This window comes from Gymnoscopelus microlampas (assembly GCF_963454915.1).
Source record: "Gymnoscopelus microlampas genome assembly, chromosome: 8".
Lineage (NCBI taxonomy): Eukaryota > Metazoa > Chordata > Actinopteri > Myctophiformes > Myctophidae > Gymnoscopelus > Gymnoscopelus microlampas.
The window spans coordinates 1,439,368-1,464,867 of record NC_139945.1 but is presented as its reverse complement, the minus strand read 5'-3'; the positions used below and the strand labels follow the sequence as shown (position 1 = coordinate 1,464,867).

At 42.5% G+C, this 25,500-nt stretch overlaps 1 protein-coding gene across 2 annotated transcripts; it reads left to right on the top strand.

The window, feature by feature from the left end:
- The first annotated feature begins 439 nt into the window (after positions 1–439).
- Positions 440–17,761, top strand: tp53i13 (tumor protein p53 inducible protein 13). Of its 2 annotated transcripts, none has more exons than XM_084064393.1 (12): positions 440–653; positions 4,087–4,161; positions 5,128–5,166; positions 6,045–6,103; positions 6,804–6,882; positions 7,580–7,708; positions 8,697–8,906; positions 10,406–11,296; positions 12,332–12,505; positions 14,807–14,881; positions 16,058–16,331; positions 17,340–17,761. In XM_084064393.1, the coding sequence occupies exons 1-12, from the start codon at positions 540–542 to the stop codon at positions 17,456–17,458; spliced, it is 2,238 nt and encodes a 745-aa protein (XP_083920519.1). In that variant the 5' UTR covers positions 440–539; the 3' UTR covers positions 17,459–17,761. The 2 variants fall into 2 exon arrangements, with proteins under 2 accessions (XP_083920519.1, XP_083920518.1); XM_084064392.1 differs by having other exon boundaries at positions 12,311–12,505.
- The last annotated feature ends 7,739 nt before the right edge of the window (positions 17,762–25,500 follow it).

Here is a 25,500-nt window from a genome sequence, read left to right as displayed (position 1 = left end):
TTGTTCAATAAAAAGCATTTTTAATCCGATCGGCGACCATTTTCTACTATTTTGTTGTAATGTATCAGGGTGCAATATACCTACCAACCGATAGTGTCGAGTAATGGAAAGCGTCGGAGAAAATGGCTGGCGCTCGGATTAAAACGCTTTTTATTGAACAATACGGAATATAAAGGTACTTAAACCTATTGCGGCTCAACTTGTTACATCCGTGGCTTTAGGGTCAGCACTTTATATTTGAAATGTGAACGTTTATGTAGATGTCAGAGTTTTAAATGTAAAAAAAAAATCGAAAACCAGGAACAAGTGGTTCAATGACGCTTGTGACAGACGAGCGTCATGTGAACCATGGCTAGATCTGATGCAAAATTGGAGAGAGGTTTATTATTAATAATAATAATAATAATAATTACAACTCTTGTGAACCTTCTAGAGGTGATCAGCTTCTCTTAGAGGAACCAGATGATGATGTGTGGATCTAGTGGATCATCATGTGGATGTGATCTGGTGGATCATCATCATCACCGAGGCCTGCCGTCATGCTCAGTCCGCTCATGGTGAGCCTGTTGGCCGCAGCGTGGCTCAGCGTGGCTCCCTACCATGAAGCCTCTGCTGGAGGAGGACGGTCTGGATCCTTCTGTGACAATGGAAAGGTAGAATCTATTATTATTATTATTATAAATACATCATAAATACAACTTTATTTTGTTTTTGCAAAAGAAAACCCGCTTGCCCCAAATGTTAACTAGGCGTCCGGAGTGTTTGTGTTATGTATTAGTCCGTATTTTTCAATAAATATGTGTTTTAATCCCGTTTGTGGCCGATTCTGTCGGGAGCTCCCAATGGGTGGTCGACGGGGCGCATCAGGTGAAACCCGGAATTACATTCAATGTAAGCAGAGCGTAAGTGAGGACAGAATGGCGTTCGGCCACAGACGGGATTAAAACACTTCTTTATTAAATAATATGGACTAATACATTACACAAACACACCGGACACCTAGTTAACATTTGGGGCAAGCGGGTAAACAACTTATATTTATCATTTGTACATTTTTGGAGAAATACGGGCTTTACTGGTGACATTCCAGGTTAAACTGGGGGGCGGTCGCTAAGATTCGTAGATACTAAAGTAAAAGTCGATAAAATACATCTACGATAGTCTTGATCTAAGGCTATGAGTACATAATAAATGCAACTTTATTTGTTTTAGAACTTTAATAAAACAATATAAAAGTTTATAAAGTGCTTCACAACACAAACCACAACAAAAAGTGTGGAAAGACAGCGAAACACAGGCATTCAATGAAATAAACAAACAATCACTAAAACAACATAAGAGGCAGTGTTTTTTTCCAACCCTTTTCATGCTAAGGACCCCAATTGATATGTATTTAAAAACAATTTAAAACGTTTAAAAAATTGCAGATATACAAGCTCATTGCACGACCATGAGCTTTTAGATCTGCTATTTTTTTGAAACATTGTGCAAATCTTTGAAATATATTTATATATATATTTATTTTTTAAAGCGAACATTTTAACTCTTTGCTTCATGGGGGGTCCCTGGAACAACATATTTTCAAATGGGGTCATTTTTTACATTTCTTTGGCTATCAAAAAGTAACGCGCTATGAGCTTGAAGATCTGCATTTATTTGTTTTAATCATGAACAATTTTGGCATATCTTTGAATATATATTTTTGAAAGCCAACATTTTTAACTCAAATCTTTGCTTCTGGGGGATTCTACAAATCTCTTCTAAATCCTTTTGCTATAATCAGGCCCCCACCCCCCATATTTTCTCAAAGATTTCTCAAAAAATAGCAGATCTACAAGCTCATAGCGCAGCACCGATGAGCTTCTAGATCTGCTATTTTTGAAAAGCCAAAAGTATTAAAAGTTGTCTGAAATGGGTTACGGGGTAAACCTTGATCACACGAGGGCTTGTAGCTCTGGCTCTCCCTCAGGGATGTTTCCTGTGTGCCTGTCCACATATTACTGTCTGTCTGTCTCTGCAGCCTCCCTTTAAATAGGGAGTGGATCCTACCACATCACACAGAACCAATTAGCAACACTCCGTCCAAATACTTCCATAAATACTCCCCCAGCATAACAGTAACCTAAACATTCTTAAAGATGCGTTACAATTAATAAACAAGTATAACTTGGGTTGAAATCTCACTGACAATTTAAATAAATACTCCTAAAGCATAAACACCCCTCTCTTCCACATCACTTGGCACATTCCCAATCAAGAGGATTTGCCACCAGCTGTGTAGGAGAGACATCAAGCAAACAATCAGTGAATATATCAGTTTCCTTAACAGACAACGTCACACTGATAAGAACCATTAAGCGCGCACAGGCCGGCACCAAATGAACCCCACCGCTCATAAGATGCAATGTAAAAGTGGTCACTGTCTCACGTGTAGAAATGCATCCCATCAAACATTCCAATGCTGTTTTTCTCCCAGTATGGAGGAAGAATGCTTAGGATTTTTACTGTGATCTCTCGCTCTTGAAATATATAATCTTTGGTTTCTGTTGTGTGTAAACACAATAATAACAATTCAAAGCAGTTGTCCCCCAAAACCACACCTCCAGTGGCTGTCATAAGAACAGAGGGAGCGCTCTGTGATCATGGCACCATAGATATATATATATATATAAACACTAGATGACTCACCCGCACTGCTGGCCAATGGAGTACGACGTTGCCACATGGCGGCCATCTTGCGACAGTCAGCTCGCTCATTCATAACATTATGTCTATGGTGCATGTATGTATCTATTGAAATAACCATAGCGTGCTCAATTTTCAGTTTGGTGTGTTGTAAACACCAAACATGTAGTTATGATACTGCATACTTAATTTTATTTTCATATAAATTCCATGATTATAATTATAAGTATGCATTATCATAACTACATCTTTGGTGTTTACAACACACCAAACCGTTAGCACACTATAGTTATTTCAATAGTACATGCACCATAGACATAATGTCATGAATGACTGTCGCAAGATGGCCGCGGTCGAGCTACGCTTGCGATGCCCCCCTTGAGCCATCTAGCCTTTCTTATATATATCTATGATCATGGCACCAGAACCTGCTCTTGCTCACGCAGCTGCAGCCCGTCAAGCCTGATTTATGCTCCGTCCCGCGAAGGTGTCGCGCCTAGAAAACGGCCGAGAATAGCAGACCTCCAAGCTCACAGCGGTCTCATCCGTGACGCGGTTGTGAGCTTGTATGTCAGCTGTTCTCGGTGCGCAATACCGTTGCGGGGTGAAGTACATATGTCTCGCTAGGTCACATTACATTACATTACATTACAGTCATTTAGCAGACGCTTTTATCCAAAGTGACTTACAATAAGTGCATTCAACATAGGTAGGGAACGAACCTACTAATCACCAGAGGTCTTAAGTGCATTTTCTGCAAAAACAAGCAACTAAGAGTATAGCGCTAAGGTGAAAGTGCAATATATCAGCTACCTACTGTCTTAAACAGATGAGACAAAATAGCTAAATCAAATGAGCACGAGCTAAAACAAATAAGTGTATCGACTAAACAAGATCCAATACAACAATAAAACAAGCGTTCGTACAACTAGTAGGCACCTCACTAGCCTACACACAGGGGAGGTTGAATGAAGTGAAATCAGTGAAACCCCATAACAACAGGTTTGGGGATCTGTTGGGAATTGATTACATGAAACAGTCACCTGTGAGTCCAGTCTCAATGTTTGTAAACACATAATTGGTCTATAGTCTTTAGTTGGTCTAATATAGTTTAAAACTAATGGAGTCCTTGCATGTTATAGAAAGCAGTCAGATGTATATGTGTATATAGCTGCCCCTTGACACGGAACCTCAGGCCTTAATGGGTTAAAATGTCCTGATGTGAAAGAAAATTCCGTTCAGAAGAAAAAAAGGTTGTTATACTTGTAGACAATCTAAAATCTGTTGTAAATATTATATTTTGATGGTGTGTGTGTGTGTGTGTGTGTGTGTGTGTGTGTGTGTGTGTGTGTGTGTGTGTGTGTGTGTGTGTGTGTGTGTGTGTGTGTGTGTGTGTGTCAGGTGTCCTTACACAGAGACCTTCCTCTGGACTCAGGCTGGACCTGCCCACATGCAGCATGGACAACAGACACCCAGGTAACCATGACAACCCTGACCACCATCCTCCTTAGGCAGTGCCAGTGGTGTAAAGTAATTGAATACATTTACTCAAGTAAACTGTACTTAAGTAAAAAAAAATGGTATTTGTACTTTACTTGAGTATTTCCAATTTCCAATACTTTAACCTTTACTCCCCTACATTTATTTGAAAACTTTAGTCACTAGTTACTTTGTAGATTTAGATTATTATTACAAACCATACATTAACCACTTCAGGCCTATAGCTCTATATACATTTCGGCCATTTGAAAATAGCAAATCTACAAGCTCACAATGTCGCGATGTGACGCATTGTGAGCTTGTAGATCTGCTATTTTCAAATGATTTTTAAACAATTGAAAACTTGAAATGGCTGAGAGAGAGATGAAGCAGAGACCCCTTAAGAGAGAGATGAAGCAGAGACCCCTTAACACATTGGCTGCCATCTTTTTCTTTTCTTTTTTCTACAGTAGACTGCCAGACTTTTTCAATGAAAAAAAAAAAGTACTCAGGAGCCGAGATACAGAATTTTTAAGTTTTAAGTTACAAGGAAGTGGATGGGAGTTTAAATCTTCGGAAAATCATATCTCCTTGGTCTTTGGGTCAAATTAAAAAAAAAGAAAAAAAAAAAGAAAAAAAAATATATATTTTTTGAAAAAATATTTTTTTTTAAAGAACGCAGATCTGCGTTCTTGGCAGCCAATGTGTTAAGAGAGAGATGAAAAAGTTGACCTTTAGCTGGAAATAGCCGATCTACAAGCCCACACAACGTATCGTGATGCGATGCAATGCGTTTTTGCTTCTATACTGTAGGTTTCCCTGACACAAAATATTTTTAGATGAGGGCTCCGCAGCCAAACACACATCATTTTGGGGGTCCTTGACATGACATCATTTGATAAACACTGTTAAATACCATTCATAATCTCATCGTGCATGTTCCTCGTCTTCCTGTGTTTGCAGGACGGTCCCAGCAGTATCGACACAGTGTATGATCCACAGGTAAGTACAAACAGCCAGACATGGCAACCCAGCAGCCTACAAACAGCCAGGCATGGCAACCCAGCAGCCTACAAACAGCCAGACATGGCAACCCAGCAGTGTACACACAGCCAGACATGGCAACCCAGCAGATTACAAACAGCCAGACATGGCAACCCAGCAGCGTACAAACAGCCAGACATGGCAACCCAGCAGTGTACAAACAGCCAGACATGGCGTCAGCTAACCTCGGTCCCAGCCTCACTCATCTCCAAAAAGAAGAGCCTGGTCACGACCTAAAGCAGCGAGTGTCTAGGAAGTCCTGAGTGGACAGGATTTCCGTTTCCCCCGGAAACGATATTTTTTGACCAATCACAACACTCGTTTCATTCACGGAGAATGTTAACAGATTTGTAAAGCATCAACGTCATTTCCTTGGGCGGTACTTCCGCCAAATTCAATCATTTCCAGGTTGTCAACTTCCTAGACAACCAACATCCCAGGTCTTGCCCAGCCTATAGGCGTCAGCTGTTCGACTTACTTATCTTTACAGAGGGTTTCCTCTTGGACCTTTGACCTCACAATACAAACACAGTGCTGATAATAGAGCTCACATTTAACCCCTTCAAACCTGACCACAGTATAGTTTATCATTACGTAGTCTTTATGTCAAATGATGAATTTACACACACACACACACACACACACACACACACGCGTGCGCACACACACACACACACACACACACACACACACACACACACACACACACACACACACACACACACACACACACACACACACACACACACACACACACACACACACACACACACACACACACACACACACACACACACACACACACAACTAGTGTCTTTCTACACTGTTCTCTGCAGCCATCCAGGGAGATATGCATGGATCGACCAATCGGCTACAAGCACTCCATCCCTCACAGGTTAGTGATGCATGGATAAAATAGCAGATCTACAAGCTCACAGCGTGTCACAATATGACACGTTGTGAGCTCTGTAGATCTGCTATTTTCAACAACAAAAAAAGGTAAAAAATTATATTTGCCAGACCCAAGGGGTCGGCCTACATGAGGCTTTGTCCTGTCACCCTTTCGTCCATACATGGGCATAAAAGGGACCTCGGTCTACATGAGTCTTTGTCTGTCCCTCTTTTCCTCTTTTCCTCTTTTCTGTCCCTCTTTTCTGTTCCTCTTTTCTGTCCCTCTTTTCCTCTTTTCCTCTTTTCTGTCCCTCTTTTCTGTTCCTCTTTTCTGTCCCTCTTTTCCTCTTTTCCTCTTTTCTGTCCCTCTTTTCTGTCCCTCTTTTCTGTCCCTCTTTTCCTCTTTTCCTCTTTTCTGTCCCTCTTTTCTGTTCCTCTTTTCTGTCCCTCTTTTCTGTCCCTCTTTTTGATTGGCCAAGCTTAGCGTGACGTAGTGCTGATCTTATGAAGTGGTTTGTAGGTGTGTTACGTACTAGGACTTTATTCTGGGTCTGGCAGAACCAGGTCTCCTGGTCTTGTTTTTAAAACATTTTAACATCATATATCGTGTGTGTGTGTGTGTGTGTGTGTGTGTGTGTGTGTGTGTGTGTGTGTGTGTGTGTGTGTGTGTGTGTGTGTGTGTGTGTGTGTGTGTCTCTCTACAGTGGACCGTACAGGCCAATCAGAGCAGAGAGTGGACAGTATTTGTACTGTCCACCTCAGAGATGGATCAACAACCTGCATGTCAGTAACACACACACACACACACACACACACACACACACACACACACACACACACACACACACACACACACACACACACACACACACACACACACACACACACACACACACACACACACACACACAGTAAGTAACACACAATAATACAATTATTATAATATATAATATATAATCAGTGTTCATGTAACTCTGAGAGGGTACAAAAGAAACCAAATGGATTTTTTTTTGCTAATTTAAATCAAAATCATCTAATCATATACAGCTTGCTGCTTAGCAGAAATGGAAATATAACAAATAAAACAATAGATATTTTAAGATATCCTACTATCCTACTATCCTACTATAATTCTAGTAACCTCTGTCTGTAGTGGTGCGTGAGTGAAGCTACCCGGTTCTCCTCAGTGGCTGGACCAATTGCTCTGATTTTGCACACAGCCATTGACCATTACCATCTGAACTTAACTGTGAAGCCCGTTTTTCACTTTCATCAAATCTCAGCTTCTTATTAGCGTTTTTGTGTCAAACACTGTCGCCATGGTTACGGGGCTGCCCAGCTATGGGACGAACTGCCTCCCGGGTTGCCAGATCATGTGCGCATATCCCCCCACGGATGCGTCGACCGGGTATGGTCTAGTGTGATGTGAACAGAATAATGGTTTTAACATTTAGAGGGTGTGTTTGTGTTGCTTCTCCAGCAGGGGGCGGTGGTGTTGCTCTATCATCCGTGCGCTCCTCTCGGCGAGCGTACCCGTCTGTCTGCCCTGGCTCAGACCTGTCTGTCTGACTACGTCATGACCTCACACCGGGAGCTACGCAGAGACAAGGTCTGTCTGTCTGTCTGTCTGTCTGTGGTCCTTTGTACTCAATTCAATTCATCAGTGTCCGTGGACCTGAGGCCCATTCTTTTTTTTTTTTATCCCTCGATTTTTGTAACCCTTTTTTTCACCCAGTGCCAATTTGCTAAGTGATCCTGGGCACTACACTCCCCCCACCAGCCTAGGGAGGCCAGGGCCGAGCTCATGCCTCCTTCAGTGCATGAGAGCCAACTGACCTTCTTGTCACCTGACAGGGGGGAGTTTCCCTGGTAGGACGTAGCGCGTGGAAGGAACACGTTATTCCAACCAGTTCCTTTCCCCTCCATCAGGCGCCCTGGCTGTCATGGGGGAGGCGGTATAGAGACCAGGATTACTACATGTTTTTGTGAGGGTATTAACTACCCTAGGAGACACAGGGAGAACATGCAAACTCCACACAGAGAGGGCCCTTTCGCCAACCCCACCTAGGGTATGAGTGCTGGTGACGCAGAGGAGAAGACACACCGACTACCGACTGCGCCACCGTGCCCCCGAGGCCCATTCTAAACATGTCCTCTAAAACAGTTTTCTGAAAAAAATGTATGGTGCTTGTATCACTTATGTTCTCAAACTTGTGTTCCAGGGAACACCCCAGAACCAAAGATTTGAGTAAAAAATGTTCACTTTAAAACATTTAAACTTTTCACACATTTTCAAGATTTTTCAAAAATAGCAGATCTACAAGCTCACAGCGTGGCACGAAGTGACACGCTGTGAGCTTGTAGATCTGCTATTCTTGAATAGCCAAAGTATTAAATAATGCCTTTTTAGCTCACATCTAAAATGACACAGAGGCTTTCCTGGTTTTACTTGGTTAAAAAGGTCTGTCTGTCTGTCTGTCTGTCTGTCTGTCTGTCTGTCTGTCTGTCTGTCTGTCTGTCTGTCTGTCTGTCTGTCTGTCTGTCTGTGTGTGTGCGTGTGCGTGTGCGTGTGTGTGTGTGTGTGTGTCTCCCCCCAGCCCTTGGCCTTGGTGTCGTGGGGTCGTACGCTGGAGCTGACCTCTGTCGCCACCTCGGCCGTCTGTGATTGGCTGGAAGAGACGGGAGGACGTAACCGTGGCGACGTCCGGCCGGCCCGAACCAGGAAGTACAGCCTGCTGTTGCAGCGGTCCGCGGCCGAGCGCCGGAAGCTGATTGGTGGACCAGGACATGCTGGAGACACCATCAGAGTATGGAAACATACTTATAATAAGTCGCTTATGATCGCTTATAATAAGCAGACATGACAACACTGGTGTTATCTCACACTGCATGAGGGGATTAGCAGTTAATCCAACTAATCGACCGTATAGATTATAAGAGATCATTGATTATTTGATCAAATAACTGATTAGTAATCAAGCTATATTTTGGGCATGTGAAAACATTTCGAAAGAGTGGAGGAAAAAAACACTCAATACTGAAAACATGCAGATCTACAAGCTCACTCACAAGGCGTCACGAGCTTGTAGATCTGCTATTTTCAAAAAAAAACTATGTGTAACAAAGTACAAAGTTGAGGATAAATTGGGTTTTGGTTTCACGCAGTACCTCTTGTCAACCAGCAGGGGTCCTACCAGACCAATAGGATCTAAATGTCTCAATAGAAGAGCAGGGAGACCAACTCTACAACCACCACCTTTGTGTTATTTATAAACAGACTGGATACAAATTATGTTTTAATAAAAGAGTTATGGATTGCAGCTTTTACAAACAGGACTGTATTAGTCGTATATTAATATTTTCAGTGTTCCTGAAACCTGTGCTTTTTTTTTAGGTACTTTTACTTTACTGGAGTATTTCCAATTTTCAGTACTTTTACCTCTACTCCACTACATCTCAGAGGCAAATATTATACTTTTACTCCATCCACTATATTTGAAAACTTTAGTTACTTTGTAGATTTTGATCATTATTACAAAACATATGTACATTTCGGCCATTTGAAAATAGCGGATCTACAAGCTCACAATGCCTAAAAAACAAACGGAAATGTCATTTTTATTCATAATGTCTAGCTTCCGGCTTGTAAATTGAGGCTATATAGAAAGTGTGACAGTTCATAGGAATGGCCTGTAGTCTCGCTGTTTCACCCCTGCTGGTTGCAGAAGTAATTAGGCTCTATCCAAGTGGATGGATTGATTTTATTACCTTAATAAACATGGTCATAATTACTATATGCTTCCAGTCACTAGTTTAACCCATTAAGACCTGGAACTGTGTCATTTTTTTATTTGAGCTAAAAAGCATTATTTTACACTTTAGGCTATTCAAAAATAGCAGATATACAAGCTCATAGCGCGGCACCGAGTGCCGCGCTATGAGCTTGTAGATCTGCTATTTTTGAAAAATTGTGAAAATGTGTGCAAATCTTTGAAATATATATATTTCTAAAGCAAACATTTTTAACTCAAATCTTTGCTTCTGGGGGTCCCTGGAACAACATATTTTGATGGGGGTCCGCGGCCAAATACATATTATTTTGGGGGTCCTTGACATGAAAAAGATTGAGCACCACTGATATAGAAACATAGGTTTTTCAGAAAACTGTTGAGATTTAGGAGACATGTAGAATCGGCTTCAGGTCTCAATGGGTTAAAGTCTTCTTTCAATCACCATGATATGCGTTTTGGTACATTATGCTCCCATTTATTAAATACAATTGTAAACTCTCTTGTAAACTGTGCAGCGTTGCTGTGAGAAGAGCCTCTTCCCTCTCCTGGACGGAGGAGACCAGAGGATGAAGAGGAGCCTGGAGCTCACAGAGAACCTCAACCTCACCGTCTCCTCTGCCTCCGTCAACCAGACCCTGGAGCTCCTCCGCCAGGAGGCCCACAACACTGAGCTCCACCAGGAGGCCCACAATGCTGACCTCAACCAGGAGGCCCACACCGCTCAGCTCCACCGCGAGGCCCACAACACTAGCCTCCACCAGGAGGCTCACAACACTGACCTCCACCAGCAGGCCCACAATGCTGAGCTCCTCCAGGAGGCCCACGACGCTGACCTCCACCAGGAGGCCCACAACACTCAGCTCCACCAGGAGGCCCACAAAAACAACCTTCACCAGGAGGCTCACAATACTGACCTCAACCAGGAGGCCCACAACACTACCCTCCACCAGGAGGCCCACAACGCTGACCTCCACCAGGAGGCCCACAACACTAGAGAAGCTCCATCCTCTCCTGTCTCTAACCAGGACCCGACATCAGGACCCAAGGGATCAGCATCATCAGGACCTCATACGCCTGTGGATCCGCACACAGCGGATCCCTTTAGATCCAGTTCTGATCCTGAGCCCCAGAGATCCAGTTCTAATCCTAAATCACCACCAGCACCACCAGCACACCCATCAGGTCAGGATCACTCACACCACAGTGAGGACCTTAAGAACGTGGGTTCTGTTCAGCGCTCCCTCAGCCCTCCTCCTTCAGCCCAAACAGTACAAACAGGATCAGAGGCTTTAGAGACGGACGGACGGAGAGACAAAGACGTCGCTCAGCGGAACGTTGCCACGGAGACCAAGGCAGCCGGAGACAAACGTACAAACGACCACGTCTCCCACAGACACAACGTCACGGTGAGACATTATTATAATAATAATACATTAGTTGTGACGTAATCGCCTAATTTTAATTATTTATGGTAATAGTTAGAATGGTTGCCATGCCTACAGGTCTTGTTGACCATATTCACCACAGCGTTCCATGTCTGTGCTCCTGCTCAGGAGTAGGGCTGTTTTTGGCATTGAACATTGGACTTTAGCTTGTAGATCTAAGCTTGTAGATCAGCTATTTCTGCTTTTTTTAATATTCGAAAATACCGGCTGGTTCATGGTGTTTAAAGGGATATTTCACTTTAAAAAAAAAACGTGTGGGTCATTTTGTCGTCTACTCATGCTTTTGTGAGCCCCCCCCCCCCAGACAGTATTTAAAGGTAGGGTAAGATATATTTTTGGGTTAAAAAAAAAAGTATTGTGTTAAAAGGTTAAAATACTATATTGTGATAGTAATCATTGCTATAGAGTGTGTGTTCAGTAACAGGAGTCTCCCCGTCTCTCCAGCTCTTTAATAAACAGAAAATACATTTTCTGGTAGGTGTCAAAATCTCAGCCAATCAGGAGAAAGTACCCATTTTTAAGCTTCATTTTTATAGTGTTCCAGTTCTAATTTTGTCTGCTCATTTCTTAGTGTCATCACTTCCAATTGCACTTGTTTAATCTATATCCTGATTGAGTTCTCTATCCTGATTGGATAAAATTGGAAATGAAACTGAAACTGAAACGAAAATGAATTTTCTGTTTTATAAAGAGCTGGAGAGACAAGGAGACTCCTAATATGGACAGGACACTCTATAGTAACGAGCACTATCAGAACATAGACCCATTTTGCAATTATTTGAATAATTGCAAATCACTTACCCTACCTTTAAGTTGCTTGATTCAGTATTTAGATATGTGATATTCATTTTATCATTGTATACCTATACAAACCCATTGTAACTTCAAACTCCACTCCAAAGTGAAATATCCCTTTAATTGATATAAAATAAGTCATTTTACCACTGCTTTAATGGTATGATGATGTAATGACAGCCCTACGCGGCACAGAGGAAGACCGCCGGACACGCGGAGGAGAAGAGGAAGGACATCAGCCTGCTGGACGTGACGGAGAGAGAGGTGGTGAAGACACACACGCACGGCAACGCGCACGGCGACGCGCACGCCCGCAGCAAAACCCGAAAGAGCAGATCCACCTCTCCTCCGCCCCCCCACACCCCACCTCCCAAGGTCAGTATTAGGGATGTCCGATATTATCGGCCTTTTTTATTTTTGAGCGGTGTAGCCGCTCTTATAAGTGGGTTTGGGACCCATCCGTGGTGAGAGTTTTTTTCCGTTGTGAAAATGTGTCTTTCGCTGTACTGTGATTGGCTGATTGGTATTCAGACCCTTTGCTCAGTACCGTGATTGGCTAGCGAGACGCATGATGAAATTAATAACCTATAAATATCACCACTCACTTAAAAAAAAGTGAGCTTCCATCACTGTGATGACCACTGTTGTTTTTAAATAGCACCGCTCACTTCACACTGGGTGTGATTTTTACTCTCCGCCAGGAGAGTATTGTTATCACTGCGTTTTCACTTTCTAAACATGACACACCGATTGGTCAAGCCTCACGTGACACGTGAAATACTGTGATCTGATTGGCTAGTGACGCCACCGGGCCTATATATACATGGCATCACTCTGACAGTGTCTCTGCCACTGTCAGAGTGAGGTAAGACGGGAACCATGAAATGGCTGCATGGCTGATACATAATTGGCAGATAGGACAGATAGGACATTTATATAGACAGGAGGGATATGACATAGGACACTTATACAGACAGGAGGGATAGGACACTCACACAGACAGAACGGAAGAGGACACTTACCCAGACAGGTTGGATAGGACACTTACATATACAAGAGGGATAGCGACCTATAAATACATGTGTCACTGTGATAAGCCAGATTCCAATACCGAAAATCCGGCCACTAGCTCACTCCCAGACCTTCGAACCGGAAGTAGTCAAGTAGTCGCGGTCCAATTGTTCCTATCTGTCTTATTGGACAGATAGGACAGATAGGACACTTATATAGACAGGAGGGATATGACACTTACATAGACAGGACGGATAGGACAGGAGGGATAGGACACTTACACAGAATGAACGGAAGAGGACACTTACCCAGACAGGATGGATAGGACACTTACATATACAAGAGGGATAGCGACCTTCGCGACCTTCGAACCAACACAAGTCTTCTGGCAGAGAGTTGTGCTCCGAGGAGCACTTTTTCTAGTTTTTATTTTTAATAAGTTACAGGAGTGCTTGCTGTATGGTGTGTGTGTGTGTGTGTGTGTGATGTGAGCTTACCATAATCACAGTAATCCTTAATCATATTCATAATCATATATCATATTTAAGGGCTTTTGCAGAAATGAGACAGACTCCAGTCACTTTCAAATTAGAGCACTGCAGAGAGCAGGTGTGTGTATCTGTGTCCAGCTGACGCTCGTTGATGCTCGTTAATGTTATAGGCATCAAGGCAATTATGCTTCTGCAGGCCAACATCTAATCTAAGATTAGTGAGACTCATTCACTTTATTGAAAGCCATCAAAACAACATCACTGTATTATATTAGATTTATTAGATATTATATTGATATTATAGCTATCTTATTTGATTAGTTAATGTGATGTTGTTACCTGACAGTTAGTTGACTTTTGGTTGAAAAAGCTTGCATATACCCATATCGGAAATTTGGAGTTGGACAATAATGGTATGGTATTATCGGTATATCGGTAAAAAAGTCAATATCGAACATCCCTAGTTAGTAGTGATGTGCGGGTCGGGTTTTTTCATGACCCACCCACCCCACCCGCCACGGAGCCCAACCCGCCTCAACCCGCCCCGCGAACCCATATATAAATCTATGGCTCAACCCGCCCCGCGACCCTCGGTGGGAAAACAAGACCAGGAGACCTGGTTCTGCCAGATCCAGAATAAATTCCCAGTACTTTATAAGATCAGAGCACTACGTCACGCCGGACTTCGCATGACGTGTCAGCCTGTGTCCCTTTTATGCCCATGTATGGAGAAGAAAGGGACAGACCGAGGTCCCTTTTATACAGACGGTCTTTTTTGCCCATGTATGGACGAAAGGGGGAAAAGCCTCATGTAGGCCGACCCTCTGGGTCTGGCAAATAAAAGATAATCATCATCATAATAGCTCAGATTTATATAGCGCTCTTTTAAGTACCCAAAGTGGCTTTAAATGTCTACAGTAGCACAACATTGTCATGGGCTAAATAAACAAGCATGTTGTTCATGTTGTTGTTTTTTTGCGTGTGAGAGCGACTGACCCGCTCACCCGCAGCCCGCATAATTGCCTCTGAAATCCTAACTCGACCCACCCGCGCCACGGGTTACGGGTCGGCCCGCGCATCACTACTAGTTAGTATAACCTGCTAAAACTACAATTGGGAGAAAATAAAACTACAAAAGTCAGTAACACTTCTCATTGCTCCTCCTCCTCCACAGCTCCATCGCCACGGCGTCCAGCAGCCGGTCCGCTACGCCTCCAACACGCCAGGCTGCGCCGGCGCCCGCTGCCAGGTAGGAACCGCCACCGTGATCACACCATCACCCTGATCACACCATCGCCCTGATCACACCATCACCCTGATCACACCACCGCCCTGATCACACCATCACCCTGATCACACCATCACCCTGATCACACCATCACCCTGATCACACCATCACCCTGATCACACCATCACCCTGATCACACCATCACCCTGATCACACCATCACCCTGATCACACCATCACCCTGATCACACCATCACCCTGATCACACCATCGCCCTGATCACACCATCACCCTGATCACACCATCGCCCTGATCACACCATCACCCTGATCACACCATCGCCCTGATCACACCATCACCCTGATCACACCATCACCCTGATCACACCATCACCCTGATCACACCATCACCCTGATCACACCATGACCCTGATCACACCACCACCCTGATCACACCACGACCCTGATCACACCATCACCCTGATCACACCATGACCCTGATCACACCATCACCCTGATCACACCATGACCCTGATCACACCATCACCCTGATCACACCACCACCCTGATCACACCATGACCCTGATCACACCATGACCCTGATCACACCACCACCCTGATCACACCATCACCCTGATCACACCATCACCCTGATCACACCATCACCCTGATCACACCATCACCCTGATCACACCATGACCCTGATCACACCATGACCCTGATCACACCATCACCCTGATCACACCATCACCCTGATCACACGCTGTTTGAAATCAATGTTAATTTTCGACAACAAATTTTGATTTAGTTTTAGTCGCAGTCTTTTGAATAAAATGTCATTTAGTTTTGGTCATATTTGTACTAGTACATCTGAAATGTTTTAGTTGTTGTCTAGTTTTAGTCGACTAAGGTTGCTTTTCGGAAATGCGCATGGGGAGCGCCCTCGCCTTTTAGTTTGTATTGGCCAGTGCACTCAGTGCTGTATATCTGAACGTGTTTTGGTGGTGCCTTGATGGCGTTGTTAATGGCTGATTTTACACTTGGTTGCATTCTGAAAACAGCAACTAATCCAATCTCCATGAATTGAAGGCTTCATGGGGTGTGTAATTGATAGAAAATAAGACAATCTTTGTGGGTGAACTACTCCTTTTAATAGGTTAAACTGCCAATAAAGTATTCTATTCTATTCTCTTCTACAGTCCTCCTCCGGGCCACCAGAGGGAGCCAGTGATGACAGCAGCAGCAGCAGCAGAGTGCTGAGGAAAGGCACAGTGTCCATGTCTTCTTCTTCTTCTTCAGCATCATTGTCTCACACGCCCAGGACAGACGAGGCGGTTTGGGCCGCGGCGGCGCTGGGCTTCCTGCTGGTCCTGTTGGCTCTGTCCGTGCTGCACACCCGCCTCTACCGCCACTGGAGGACCACCCCTAGCCTGTACTGGAGGGACCCCCGACTAGACTACGACAGTGTAGCAGGTAGGGCTGTGAATCTTCTGCTATCTCACGATTTGATTCCGATTATTGGGGTCAAGATTCCGATTTGTTCAAAACAAACGATTCTCGATTCAAACACTTTTTTTTTTTCATTTCAAAAATCATTTTTTCCGATTCAAAAATGTTTTTGTTTTTTTGATTCGAGAACATTTTTTTTTTCATTTCAAAAACGTTTTTTTTTTTTTCATTTCAAAAACCTTTTTGTATTTTTGATTCAAAAACGTTTGTTTTGTCGATTCAAAAACTTTTTTTCTCGATTCAAAAACTTTTTTGTGTTTTGGACTCAAAAACGTTTTTTTTTCAGATTCAAGAACTTTTCTCGATTCAAAACGATTCTCAATTAAAAAACGATTTTTATCCCCGATTCCGCCCAGAACACTTCTCAAAAATGTCTATGACAGTGTAGCAGGTAAGACCACCTCTAGTCTGTACTGGAGGGACCCCCGACTATAGACTATGACAGTGTAGCAGGTAAGACCACCTCTAGTCTGTAGGCCTACCGACCACCGATGGAGGAGGAAACCATGCAAGGCACCAACCTGCTCATCGGGAGCAATTAGGGGTTCTGGCAACCTTGCGGTTTTCCAGTTCACTCGGCCACTCTACCCCTGAGCCACTGCCGCCCCCAGACATCTTAACGTTTTATATGAGTCCTCTAAGTGATGGTAACATATATAGATATAAGCAACCTATGGAAATATAGTATAATGAATAATTTATTCTGTGTCAACAACATTTTAACAACACAAATCTTGTATGGGGGGTCCCTGCCACAGGATGTTTTCAGATGGAGGTCCGTCGACAAATACATATTAATCTGGGGGTCCATGACATGAAAATAATGTGTGAACCACTGGTTTAAAAAAACATCAGGAAGCAACCTTTTTAGCACAGTGTGTGTGTGTGTGTGTGTGTGTGTGTGTGTGTGTGTGTGTGTGTGTGTGTGTGTGTGTGTGTGTGTGTGTGTGTGTGTGTGTGTGTGTGTGTCAGACGTGATTCGCAGGAGGCTCAGGATGGAGGACGGGAGGAGGAAGAGGAGAACGTCACGCAGCAGAAGACAGGAGTGTGTTCTACTTCCTACTTCCTCCAGCGAGGACGACAGCCAATAGGAACGCACCTCCGGGAACACACCTCCAGAGAGCACGACAGCCAACAGGAAGGAACACGCCTCCTCCAGCCAAGACGACAGCCAATGGAAAGACAGGAGACACACCTCCAGCTCAGATGAAAGCCACTATAATCACAGGGTCTATGACAGCCAATAGAATCACAGGAGCGACCTCCAGGTTCTATGACAGCCAATAGAATCACAGGAGCGACCTCCAGGTTCTATGACAGCCAATAGAATCACAGGAGCGACCTCCAGGGTCTATGACAGACAGCCAATAGAATCACAGAGACACACCTCCACGTTCTATGACAGCCAATAGAATCACAGTAGAGACACCTCCAACGAGGAACGACAGCAAATACAAATCCAGTAGAGACTCGGTACGGACCAATAGAAATCCATGAAGGAGAATTGTCATTTTTGAGGTGAAATGTGTCAAACTGAGAACGATTGAAGCCTCAGAAGCCTGGTGGCCAAATCTGGTATTGCAAAACTTCCGCATTTGGGACGCTACAGCGAAGTAGAGGTACTTCCTCTGCCGTCCACTCGGACTGACAAAGAGGATTCTGGGAAATGGGATGCAAATTAACCACATGAACCCTGGCTGACGCCCCTCTTCTGGCGCGAAACATTCGGCGAAAATAGCCGCTCTACAAGCCCCACAACGTTGTGTAGAGCGGCTATTTTCGTCCGAGACATTTGGTGTCGAGCGAAACTGGGAGCAGGCTTAGTACAGAGCCCTGGGGGGACTCCGGTCAACTAATTGTTTAGGGTTTTAAGTGATCAACCGGTACTGCTCCCGCACGCCCCCTTCCAGACATGTAATGGACCGGTCCCTTCCACTCCTATGACTGCGTTGGACTGTACCACAGTGAATGGGGGGGGGTTAGGGGTTCTTGTAGCAGCTACAATATCTCTATCATTCCTTGTGATGGAAATGGATGTTTCTGTCTCGCTCGTTACAACTGGATTGTTTAGAATAGTTTTTTTGCTTAAATGTTTTTGTTTTAATCTTTTATCTTTTTTTCCGATATCGATGAAGGACGTCGACGTCAAAACTGATGGAAACAAACTTTAGTTTTTCGACAGAAGAAAAACAATCATTTTCATACATTGCAGTTTTGTCGGGCGGTCAGTCATCTTAAAGCATGAGGACACTTGGGTAGAGGTTATGGTTGTTTTGTTGTTAGGTGGGCGAGAAATCCAAAAACAGTTGCTCCATTGCAGCGTTAGGTTTTACAGCAACTCTTTATTTAGTTTTAGTCATAGTCTTTTGAATAAAATGTCATTTAGTTTGTCATATTTTAGTCATCTGAAATGCTTTAAATCTACAGTTGATTTCGTTGACAAAAATGTATGTTGGAGGTGCCTTGATGGCGTCGTAATGGCTTATTTTACACTTGGTTGCATGCTGAAAATAGCCAATCTACAAGCTCACAACCCGTCACAGTGCGACGCGTTATGAGCTTGTAGATCGGCTATTTTCAGAGTGCAACACCCGAGCGCAAGCAAACATAAAATGACTCTTTTACTGGATCTCTTCTCCACTAGATCCCTCACTAATATTTTAGTCTAGTTTTTATTTGTTGACGAAATTGTCAATATATCTATGTCTTAATTTCAGTCATCATAGCTTAGTTTTTATTTAGTTTGCGTCAGTGAAAAGAGGTCGTCGACGAACATTTTTCGTCATAGTTTTAGTCGACGAAATTAACACTGCTCCATTGATTAGAAATTGATAATTCAAGAAATACATTGTATGCTGAAACAGCGGTCAAACTCTTTTAGCCCGTAAACGAACACAAACTAAGCAATATAGGACATCACAATACCCGGTACTGTTTTATTTCATTTATTTATTTTATACAAAAAAAATACAAATTCCTGTTGATTTGACTATTTGAAGATCTGGATCCATGGACACAGTCTGGGTTTTCTTCCTAATACAAATAGCAAAATCAAGAGGAAGTTGACATTTTTATTAAAGGGATAGTTCACCCTCAAAATTATATTTTTTTCCTACGGATTAGTCACCCCATGGAGACACAAAGCGTCTCCTTTGTGTCTCCTACCGGAACCACTGCCTACTGGTCTGCTGGTCATCAAATTATTGGCTTAGGAATGAGACAAAAACAAGAAAAATATACTCACCCCATGTCCCCATGGGGTGAGTAATCGATAAGCAAAAAAATGGTGAAACTATCCCTTTAAGAGAAACAGTACAGGGTTTGGTGATGTTCTATATTGTCTGAATGAATGAGCTTTGTTTGTGTTTGTTTACGTGCTAAAAGAGTGACTTTGACATCTGTTTCACCGTACAATGTAAGTCAATGAGGAGCATATTTAGAATGATACATTTCTAATCAATGGAGCAATTATTATTGATTTCTCATCCACCTTTGGAGTTACATCATGGTAAGGTAACTACACCACTGTTGTGTCTCAGGTTCACTCCTGTACATCACGTTTTCATCCACAGCACCTACTCTGAATTACATTGTTACTCTATTAAAGCATCTTACATTTATGTCCCATTATGGTACGTAAATATGTAAATCTCTCCCGCCAAGATACAGAACTTGAGAGAAAATGTAGGACATGTTTCCAATGTAGGACAGATTGAAACTAACTTTAGACTTAACCACGTGAACCCCAGCCTCCCTCCCTACTCTGTGAACCCCAGCCTCCCTCCCTACTCTGTGAACCCCAGCATCCCTCCCTACTCTGTGAACCCCAGCATCCCTCCCTACTCTGTGAACCCCAGCCTCCCTCCCTACTCTGTGAACCCCAGCATGTGAACCCCACCATCCCTCCCTACTCTTAACCACGTGAACCCCAGCATCCCTCCCTACTCTGTGGGGAACATTCACCAAAAAACAGCCGATCTACAAGCTCTATGTTTTGGCAAAGAGATGTGGTATTGATCAGGGTACAGTGCTAGTACTCGGGCATAGAGGGTCTAAGTGGTTAAACTGAAGTATTGATATCGTCAAAGTATTCTGCAGAACCCTGGACTCACGTTACCTAGGGTGCCACATCTGATTGGTTAGTGAGTAGAGAGAGGTGTAACGATAATAGTAACTGCATCGAAAAATGTATTTGGATTTTCAACGATCTACTATATCGATATGCTAACAGCAACATATCTTATCGTTTGACTTTGTATCATATCCAATTGTTTTGCAATGCAAATAATACATTTTATCGATACTAAGTTCTTGAGTTAGTGAGTGAGTTTTATTTAGCAAATTTAAGAAGAAAAAAGAGAAAGATGGGTTTAAATACTTTTCCATTCCATATCGCTACACTTGGTTTATGGATAAATGTGTGTAATCTCTGTGTTCATGTCAAGGTGTGGGTTTGTCCATAATCTGTTCAAATACAATGTCCATGTATTTACCAGAGAATCACTGAGTTTACTTATTTATATCCATAATAATACATTTTTCCTTTAAAAAACCTGCTCTATCCACATGTTTCAAACAGATTGACATGTTCTGCTAAATAGTTACTGTATCGATTTTAAATCATTGAATCGTATCGCCATGAATGAACCAATATCGTCCATGTATCGTATCGTCAACTATGTATCGTGATGAGTATGGAATGGCTGTTAAAGTCTATCGTTACATCCCTATCAGTGGTTGTCCCAGGTACGATTCCAGGCCAGACTCTAAACCCCTAACTGCTCCCTGAGCGCCAATGTAGGGAGAAGGCTGCCCACTGCACCTAGTTGTTATAGGATGGGTAAAAAGTAGAGGACCAATTTCACCTATGTGCATATATACATACAGTATACACATAATGTGACAAAAAATAACACCCCAAAGGGTTGGGGACTATTCTATTCTATCTACCCACTTTGAGAAACCTTGAACTACACAGAACCCCAAACCTCCACCAAAGTGTCCTATTGCACTGTAACGTTGACTGAACCTTTACAAACTTAATATCCAGCCGTGATCAAACCAAAGACAAACTCTGAAGCTGTAGTTACCTTTTTTTAGATTGTAGTTTATTTAGATGTCGTCTGTCTCACGTTTCTGAAGACGACACACACTTTGCTTTGCTGTAAAACTTGAAGTAACGATCTGACCTTTTAGTTCAGTGGTCGGTGGTCTTTTATCTTAATGTTGATGCTTAGAATTGTTGCTGTTCTTTCTTTGTTCTTTTTTTTACTCTGTCACATCATGTTGATAAAGAATTGTTTTTTTTAACCAGAAGAAGCTTGTTTAGTGTTGCTGACATTAGAAATAGCAGCTTTACTTGAAGGATAGATTACGCTTTATTTATTTAGCTCTGTGTGTAAACAGCCTTATTAAACGATGTGGAACGGTGAATCTACATCTTAACACATTTAGACCTGAGTCCGATTCTAAAAACACATTTTAAATCCTAAATGTATGTTGCTATATATATACTGTATACAGCAACAACTACACCAAAAGGTGTTCCCATACTGAAAGGTATCGTTACGTATTGGTGTTCCAGGTCTAAGTAGGTTAAAGCACAGAAACACTTTGACATGACGTAACTCAAAAAGGTGGGCGAGGAAAAAAATAAATAGTTGCTTGTAGATCTGCTATTTTCAAAGGATTTTTACACATTTTATACGTTTGAAAACTGCATAATGAATACTTTTACTTTTGGTACTTAAAGTATATTTTGATGCCGATGCCTTTATAAGTTTACTCGAGCAAAATCTTGAATACCGAACTTGTACTCGGAACTATTGTGACTTTTTCTACAACAGGGTATTGATTTTCCACAAGCTGTGGATCTGTCACAGACTTTGCCTGTCTTGTCTAGGTCTTGTATGTCTATGTTTTGTTCCATGGTCTAGTATTGTTGGTTCTATCAGTCCTTGTGGAGTCGTTGTTTAGAGTCACATCATGTTTACTGTTGTATCTCGTTAGTTTGTGATTGTGACGTTTTCCCTGTTATTGGTAATAAATCACCCAATCTTTGGGTTTTGACCTCTGCCTGTATTCCTGGTCCTCACCACAACACCACACCATGACAGGATTATTAGTTATTAGTTATTTTAACATTAACAGAGTGTTTGAAGAAGTCAAATGAACAATAGAATACATTTTCAGAAGCATTTTACAATAAAACAATAATGGTCTGGGATGTTTCACGAAGGCAAACAGGGCTAAAGCCTGTGGTCCTGGGGGGTCCCCAGGGGTCCTTGGGGGGGTTCTAGGGAGTCCCCAGCAAAAGTAGTTTAAGTAGCATCTCAATCATTTTAACCATTTTAACATTTCATACTTTGGGCTATTCAAAAATAGCAGATCTACAAGCTCATAGCGCGGCACTCGGTGTCGCACTATGAGCTTGTCAGTGAACATTTTTAACACAGATCTTTTCTTCTGGTCCGTGGCCAAATATTTATCAATTTGGGGGTCCTTGACATGAAGAGGTTTGAGAACCACTGATTTAGAGCTGTGGTTCTCAACCTTTTCCGGCAGTGACCCCCCCACAATAATCATATTTGAACTGGGGACCCCCCCACAATAATCATATTTGAACTGGGGACCCCCCCCAATAATCATATTTGAACTGGGGACCCCCCCCCCACAATAATCATATTTGAACTGGGGACCCCCCCCCCACAATAATAATGTGTGTGTGTGTGTGTGTGTGTGTGTGTGTGTGTGTGTGTGTGTGTGTGTGTGTGTGTGTGTGTGTGTGTGTGTGTGTGTGTGCGTGCGTGCGTGCGTGAGTGTAAACTGTGGTACCAGAATGGACTACTAATGACCTCAATGACCCACAGCTGTGTGGAAACTTCAGCTGAAGAGAACATTAAAAACAAACTGAAATAATCATACAGAATCATATGATGAATCATTATTCACATATCATATAATTATATGTGGAGGACAACAACTGTCATGTAAATTATAATGTACATAATTACAGACATAACACCTTTTAGTTACTTTAACTCATATAGTCATTAATCCAACATTTATGACACTCCGGACACAATGTAATCTAGTATTTTATGTAATCTAATGTCAGGTAACACAGTTAGTATAAATAACTTAAACTTACCATAATGATCTGTGATGAGACAGAATGTAAACATGTCTTGTTGTCTGATTCCACAGCAGACCAAACTGATCTAATGGATTCTACATCTTCATTTAGTCAAATAAAACACTGTATGTGTGGATTCTTATGCTTATCAAGTGTGCAGAAACGTTCCTGCAACACTTTAAAATAAAACACATAACACACTTTGTATTAAAATGAAAAAAATATCCACAACTAGTAAAAGACAGTTTGAAGAGTGAGTGACACCCGGAACCACTTGGAGGAACACATTTTCTACACGGCTGCATTTCACTGACGGACTCACAGTGTGTCACAACTAAACCAGTCCCCAGTGCAGCGCTTTCTTTCATGTCAATAACAAAAACCTTCCCAAAGAATGACAGATCTACAAGCTCACAACACATCAAATCGTGACACACTGTGAGCTTTTAGATCTGCTATTTTTTAAAGCTTTGAATACAGTTTCATTGTAGCTCTGATTCTGAAGTTCACATTATGTTTGGTAACAACCATAACTTCACCCCACCTGCTGGACATAATGAGGAGTGCATCCAACCTTGCTGAGTGTACCAGGGACCCCCATCTGAACACATGTTGTATCAGGGACCCCCATCTGAACACATGTTGTACCAGGGACCCCCATCTGAACACATGTTGTACCAGGGACCACCATCTGAATACATGTTGTAGGCTACCATGTTGTACCAGGGACCCCCATCTGAACACAAGTTGTACCAGGGACCAGGGTTGAGCTGTAGGGGGTACGGGGGGGTACGGCGTACCCTTAGTTCTGACACTATGGGAGCTGGGGGCGCGCGTGCACGCACCGTCAGCGGCGGTCTTTAACGCCTTAAAGTTTAAAAACAATAGCCTCTCAAGGTTCGCGCCGTCAGTGGCGAGCCGTTCTCAATAGCGTCTACCTGGCTGCTTTGCATAACATTAGGCTACTCGAGAAAAGACACAGACTTGAATTGAATGTGTTACATTCCTCTCACAATGACAGACAACATCTCTGCACTGCAAGGTGTGAAGGGGATCGCTTAGCAGAGGACCCAGTTCTCTGAGACAAGACAAAGACAAGTTGTCTGATTATTTTAAGTAGGCCTACTTATGTGTGGGTGAGTCTATGTAAAGGGCTTTTATATAAAATTAAAAGGAAAATAAAATAATTAATTTGAAACAAAAATAAAAACAACAAATTAACAATGCAACAATACAACAAAAATAATAATACATATGATTACATTGATAATCACATGTTGAATACAATATTTCAACTAGCACTGAGCTGAGTGGCTATGTGCGCGCACGTGTGCGCGCGTGACGTCATAAAATACAGTACCCTTAGTTCAAAAATCCACAGCTCACCACTGCCAGGGACCCCCATTAGAAGCTCATTGTTATAAGCTCACAACGTGTTGACGTTGTGTGAGATTGTAGATCTGCTATTTTCAAACAGACAAAACATTTGACTGAATGTAAAAGCCTGGTAACACAGGATGTTTTAAAGTGATTTAGAACACAAAAGTAGCAAAAATAGCAGATCTACAAGCTCACAATGTGGCACATTTTATAAATGCATGGTCACATTTATGTTGTCTTTATTTTGAAGATGATATTTTTGTTTTGATTAATTGAATATTTTATTAGGCAAAAAATGTAAAACAGCACAGTTACATTTAAAATACTTTGTCTGAAAGGTCTGTTCTTAAAAGTCCTTGCGGACTTGATTTTTTGAGGGATGGGGTTAGACTATTCCAATCCTGGGTGGCAGTGCTGTAGAAGGAGAATTTGCCCATGTTTGTTTTATGGGTGGGTGGTACCAAATTGTTGTTAACACTCCCTCTGGTATTGTGACTGTGGGTGTCGCTAACCTTTTGGAGGTATTTACTCAGATATGCGGGAATAGGGGGCATTTTGGGCAAATTTGCTTTTACAATTTTGAAGGTGAAGTATCTTTTGTGTAAACACACCGCGGTT